Source organism: Gekko japonicus, unplaced genomic scaffold (assembly GCF_001447785.1).
Source record: "Gekko japonicus isolate JY-2015 unplaced genomic scaffold, Gekko_japonicus_V1.1 scaffold1876, whole genome shotgun sequence".
Lineage (NCBI taxonomy): Eukaryota > Metazoa > Chordata > Lepidosauria > Squamata > Gekkonidae > Gekko > Gekko japonicus.
Window position 1 is genome coordinate 250,400 of NW_015169836.1, and position 6,859 is coordinate 257,258.

General features: G+C 43.1%; 1 protein-coding gene across 1 annotated transcript in view; it reads right to left on the reverse strand.

Annotated features, from left to right (window-relative positions):
* Positions 1-6,859, reverse strand: part of XPR1 (xenotropic and polytropic retrovirus receptor 1) — a 137,767-nt gene that overhangs the window by 60,551 nt on the left and 70,357 nt on the right. Inside the window, 1 exon segment of the mRNA XM_015417299.1 lies at positions 4,828-5,051. Within this exon segment, the coding sequence (XP_015272785.1) occupies positions 4,828-5,051 (224 nt within the window).

A 6,859-nucleotide genomic window follows, 5' to 3' on the forward strand; every position in this document is an offset into this window, starting at 1 on the left:
TTGGAATGTTGTGCTGCCTTTGTAGTTGATAAGACTGTGAGAACTGCTGCTGGAGCCCTTCCCAATCTGGCTGGTGTGAATCAAACGGCTGGAAGCTATCTCCCGCCTTGATTTCCTCCCGCTCGAATTCCTACTGAGCACAAACTGTATTCATTGGCCAACCCTGTTTGTCTGAACTGTCTATATCTGTCCATGCTTGGCTTTGAGTTTCATTCCTGACAATGACCATGGAAGTGTATCAATAGTGACTTGTAATAAAGCAATCTATTCTTATAAATCGTTGTGGACTGCAACTGCTCTATTGAACCTGACAGGAAAGACATTCTGAATCTTTTCAAAACACCTGAATAAGCCTCACTTCAGAACACAGGTATGTACAAAAACGAGAAGGCAACTGTCCTTTTACCCTCTTCTCCATCTTCTGAAAAAAATATCAATACTATTTTATGCTTCTTTATTTATATCCTGATTTTCTCCCTAACAGGGCCCCCATGCAGCTTCTCACATCATTCTCCCCCCCCACCTTATCCTTATAACAACCACCAACTGGAAAGTTAAGTTCGGTGGAGAGATTTTGATGGGTCCAAGGTCACCTGGTGAGTTTGGAGGAGGTCTGGCTCAGTGGTAGAGCCTCTGCTTTGCCTGCAGAAGTTCCCAAGTTCAGTGCCCAGCATCTCCAGCTAAAAGGTCTTCTAGGCAGTAGGTGATGGGAAAGACCTCTGCCTGAGACCCTGGAGAGCCGCTGCCAGTCTAAGCAGACAATACTGATGGCAATGAAGCAACATCTGATTCAGTATAAGGCAGCTTCATGTGTTCATGAGCTTCCACAGCAGAGCAGTATTTCAAACCAGGTCATCTCCAGCCTTAGTCCACCACTCCAACCATTACACCATGCCAGCTTCTCAAAGTTCCCTTCTTCAGACTCAATCAAAAAAACCAGATATCACAAGAAAGCAAAATACACAATAACATATAGCCTTATAACCTTAAAAGCTATTAGACTCCACATTAAACCAGAACCAGGTATTTTCTATTCAACCTTGTAATTCAAGCACCTTTTTAAAAATTACTTTTTCCAAGAATTCAGAATAGCTGAGACCAAGCTTATCAGAAAAGGCAAAACTCAAGGTTAAATGGTATGTGTACCTTCCATTGTTCATTACTTCATTTTCCTGTAAGGCACAGAATTGATTTCTAGCTTGGCAATGGGCAGAGGCCTTCACTGTAAAATAGTTTTTATACCATGGCATATTTCAAAATTATATATTGAGTAAAGAAAACTTTGTGTATACCATCAGACGCATCACCACTGCCACCAATGACACCCGGCAGCCTATGCAGAGCGAGCCCCCCTGCCCCCCCCCAAGTGTGCCCGGGTCATCTGAAGGAGACTTGGAGGCTTCTACTCCTCATATTGAGGACATCTGGAGGAGATATAGAGGCTAAATGCTAGCACTTTAATAGTTGTAGATTTATGGTTTTAAATATGTTTTGACTGGATTTTATTGTTATATTGTACTGTTTTATTTTGTTGTAAGCCACCCTGAGCCACCCTTGCTGGGAGGGAGGGGTTAAAAAAAATCGAATAAATAAATAAATAAATAAATAATTCTATATGATGCATCTGATGGTATACACAAAAGTTTTCTTTGCTCAATGGCTCCATTCAGGTTATACATCCAGATATCGGTAATAATGCTCAAAGTGACCCTATTTAAGACAGCGACACAAATGCAAGCCAAATTCTGAAAGAAAACAAAGAATGGCAGTAGACTGTGCCTGCGGGAGACATTTACAACAGCTCTGCTGAAAACGATTTTCAATTTAATTATGCCTGGAGTGATCTTATATTGGAGCTCAGGAGCAGGGAAGGGAAGGGAAGGGTCAGGGAGATGGGAATAGGAAGCCAGTGCATTAATGATACATATTACTGCAAATGAGAAACTTTAATTACTTTCTCTTGAAGAAACCCAGCCCTTCCCTCCCTTGAGATAGCTGTGCCTTGTTTCACAAAGCTGGAATGAAAAATGAAACAAAGTCATAATTTCGGCCATGGATTTTTCCTGCGCTGAATAATTCTGCTTGCTGTGGGAGTAATTATAGCTTTTTAAATGCCTCAGGAAGCCAAAGCTATTGCAAAAGCCTAATATTACTACATCACATGCGGCTGAATTCTTACAAGAGAGCCTTCTCAACCCAGGAACATAATTTCAGATCTGGAGGCATTAAAAAGTCAAAATATTCAGAAGAGGCAGAATATGAATCATAAAAAAATTAGACATCAGGATTTTATTTTGATTTCCCTTAACTGAATTGTCCTTGTTTTTATCCAGCCTCTACATCCAACAGCTCTCTAGACATTTTTTTCCAAGTTACAGGACTATCTAAACTGGTTAGTCTCTGGTTGTATAGAAATATTGCTTCTATATTCACATGCCTTCTCCTGTGATGTCTTTTGATAACATGCTGTGTCTTGTTTCCTGTTGCAAGCCAATTGATGAGGCCACATGGCCTCAATAGCCATGCCATAAACCCACATTCTTTCACACTTTCATGCCAAACGCCAGACCTCATGGCTGCACTTTCTGGCCCACATGCGACTAGTCACGTAGATCATGAAGTAGCTGGAGTTTGGGGTCACCTGACTGCAGGTGGGGCTCCAAACTTCTTGCCATTCCTGTGTTGCAGCTATGGCAACCAACATTTGGACACACCCATGCCCACTCGCAATTGGCTTATGGCCACGGCTATTTTGTGACTGAAATTGGGCTATAATTGTTTTGATCCATCTGGGAGTGAGTAGCTTAGCTCTTCTCTTCACCTGCTTAGCTCTCCCTTCCTCCTCTTGTCATTATCTGTTTTATGGCACCTGAAAACGCTGCCTCTTGAGAGACAAAGAGTTGCTTTGTTACTTGGAGCACATGGTGTGCAAAAATGGGATTTCCCTTCACCCGTTATGCTCAAGCAACAGCAAGACATCCATTCCAGTGACAAAGTTATATAAAGTCAAGATGGGTAGCCTTTTTAGTCTGTCTGTAGCAGCAGAAAAGAGTAAGAGTCCAGTAGCACCTTAAAGACTAACAAAATATGTAGCAAGAGTATGAGCTTTTGTGAGTCACTGCTCACTTCTTCAGAAGAAAATTGATGGAACCCGTTAGCAAAGGCAGAGTGCAAGATTCCGTGTCTCAGTCATAATACTGGTTTGGGCCAATGGTTCTCAACCAGTATGCATACCGATGGTGGGCTGTGGAAATATTCTAGTGGGGTGCAGAGCTTTCATAACAATTACTAAAAGTTTTTGCTCCTTCAATCCCAGTGTCCACCTGGAAGAGTGATGTGCCATCTCCTGCTGACCCCACCTGCCATGGATTATCCATTTGTGACCTCTTGCCATGCTGGTAGTAACCTTGGACACTTGGTGTTCCATTCCCACTGTCTACCCGCAAGTGTCTTTGACCCTTCCTGCCAGATTATCTATTGTGCTTCTGCCATTTTTTAATGTCCTTACCATAACTGATAAATGTAATAACAGAATACCAGTAAACATATTGAATGTCCTATTTGGAAAAAGTAGGCTTTTAAAAAGCCGCTTTTTGTTCTATCTTAGTGGCACCCAAGTTCTTTAAAAGGAAAGGTGGGATATAAATGTTTTAATAAATAAACAGTTATTGGTAGGACTTAAGAAACTAAAGGTTGAGAACCTGTCTGAACAGAGCCTGTATGCTCTCATTCAACCTCTTCTTTTGGACATTGGTCAGGGTGATGACAAGATGATACCCTAAGAGCACCCAGAAGAGAAATCCCAACGCAATTGTGACGAAACAGGGACCCGCCCTCAGCCCTGAGAGACTGAATAGCCGTTCACTGGCATGCAAGCCCCTATTTTCGCCTGCCCACCCTGTCTGGTGGGGCTAATTTCCTTCCTCATTTGCTGCCACCACTCACTGGATTCACGCTGCCTTCCTAGATTCCCCAACCCAGGAAAGTGGGTACCTCAATCTTTGGGTGCCCCCTGGAGAGTTGGCAACCCCTCCAATTTGGGCCCGTTTGGGTTCCCTAGCCTTCCTTTGCCTCTGGTAATGTGCTGAGCAGGGAGGACTAAGTGATCAAGGCACTTCCAGGTCTTATAAATCAAAAAGGTTTATTTGAACTATATAGAAGTTAGGCACAAAAATTAACACAACTGGGCACAGAAATTAAACAGGAGTAAACTGCAATTCCTCTGTCCCTACACACACCCTCTCTACCTCTGTAGGTTGTGGCCTCAGGAGAGGATTTGCTTTCCCCCTCCCTGTTGCTGTGGAGAGAAACTCCAGCCCACCTCAGGATTGGTCACCAGTACTGCTACTCTCCTTGGCTCTCCACCATGATTTATAGTGGCCCAGATTGCCCATGGAGTGTGGAGTAGCAGGAGTCCCACCTGTGCGCTCCCTTGAAGCTGCTGTCCAAGCTGAGCCAAAGGCCAAGACTAGGCTGAGACTAAAAGCCTCCCTGGAGGGCAGAAGCCTTTATCTGCCTGGCCCGGCCCCTGGGGTGGGTCCATACTTTCCCGCACTTTTTCCCTAAAGCCGCTGGGTAATGTAGCCAGGGAGGTATGGCAGTTCCATTGTTCCCTATGGAGCACCTCCCCCCTCCAGAGACTACCCAACTGGCAGCCATTTTAAAGTAACCTGCTGCCTCTGCCTGGCAGCCATTTCATTACAGCAATAATGAAGTCACCCACTGTCAACAGGAGAGATACCCATGGCTTAATCATTAAACATAAGCTTCCACGAAGAAATGCAACCAGTCAAGAGATCTCAGTACATTAAGGAGCACAGCAGGTACCTGATAGTTCTGCAGCAGGATGAGGCTGAGGTAGAACTCACTGAAGGCCAGTTTCAGGTCTCTGATGTTCCTATGCTGAACACGCTCCTCGTGGGACAGGTGGAAGACTGGCTTTTTACGCTGCCGCAGTGTGGTAAGACCGCTGTTTTCTTTCTGCGCATCCAAAGTGGACTGCAACTCATTTTGTAGTGTAGCAAACCTCCGCTGAGCTTCTGCAAGCTTTTCTATATAAAACAAAAGAAAGATTATCTTATTACAATGCTACAAATGAACATGCAACAAATTTTTTGTTTGTGAGATTTTGACAATATTGTATGAACACAAGTATACTACAGAAGAAGAAGAAGAAAGAAGAAAAAGAAGTTTTTATACCCTGCTCTTCCATACCCAAAGGAGTCTCAGAGCAGCTTACAATCACCTTCCCTTCCTCTCCCCACAACAGACACCCTGTGAGGTAGGTGGGGCTGAAAGAGCTCTGGGAGAACTGTGACTGACCCAAGGTCATCCATCTGGCTTCATGTGGGGGAGAAGTGGAGAATCAAACCTGGTTCTACAGATCAGAGTCCACTGCAAAAAGTCAATTGTGTCTGCTACTATCTATGACTATACCAAATTGTCACTAAGGAAGTATAGTCTGCCACTGCTTCCTCTCTTAGATTGAAGCTCTGGCACTTTGTAAAAGAGTATTTTTCTTGAATGATCCCAGTCAACCAGGAAACATATACATAATGTAACGATGTCCTGCTGCCAAGGAGCAAATCAGATTTGAGTATGAGATGACAACGCAAACCTAAATCATTGCGAGGGCAATGAATCCTGCCTCCACCCTGAATGGGAGTACGTTTTAATGATGTTTCAGAGAACCCCAGAACAATGGCTAAATCAAGAAAATGGAATGTTTTTGAAGGAAGGGTCCAATGTTTTTGCCAAACATATTTCCTCTTTGGGGCTCAGACCTTCTGCAAACCCGATTACCCACTGAACATATATTGAAAAGTTGTGTTGATCTTGATCCATCTTAAGCTTTCATCAGATACTCTTGCTTTAGGAGGTTAGACCTGCTTTTATTCTCTACAAGTGAAAAGTGACTGTGGTTCTATATACTTTAAATAGGAAACTTAGTTCCATTTTACTGTCCTGGGGAATATAGTTAGACCATGACAGAAAACAAAATTATTTGAATATAAATTGTTCTGTGCAATTCCAAGAGCATCATTAAATATGTTCAGATTTAGCAAACCAATTAGGAAGTAAGATCAAGGGAAAATGTAATTTCGAGTATTCACAATTTCCTCTTCAGTTTTGCAATGAATAGTTTTATATATCATTTAGGAATACAAAGGCAAAATTTCATTGACTGTATTTTTTAAGACAATGTGAAACTGGACATCTAACATGTATTATTAGTCCACCGGAATCTCTCAGGGAACTTCTGGGTGTGGAATAGCGGTCACTGGGGGTGTGTGTGGGGGGTATTTGTGAATTTCCTGCATTGTGCAGGGGGCTGGATTAGATGACCCTGGAGGTACCTTCCCACTCTATGATTCCAACTGTTCTTCTTAATAGATTACATTTTCTCTTAAGTATTTTCTAATTCCAGCTACTCCACACTGCTGCCTGCATACCGGCTTCCAAGCAATCAAATACAACCATCTCCCATACACAATTACATATACAACTGTCCCAAGTCTATTCTGAAACTATTTTTGAAATATAATTACCCTGAAATTCAAGCTACTGAATGAGACCTTTGAGATGGTAAAATACTGGTGGAAGATCTCTATGTGATAATGTCAGCATGTCTCTTGGAGTTGGCACTATTTATATTAGCTCTAATCGGGGCTTTTTTTGTAGAAAAAGCAGAAACTCATTAGCACATTAGGCCACACCCTGGATGACACAGCTCATTAGCACATTAGGCCACACCCCCATGCCTTCCCTTGGCTTGCCTTCCCTTGTCTTGCCCAAACACCCCGCAGCTGCAGGGAGTCCGGGCAAGCTGGCCCTTGGACAGGCCGGGGAAGGCACAGGG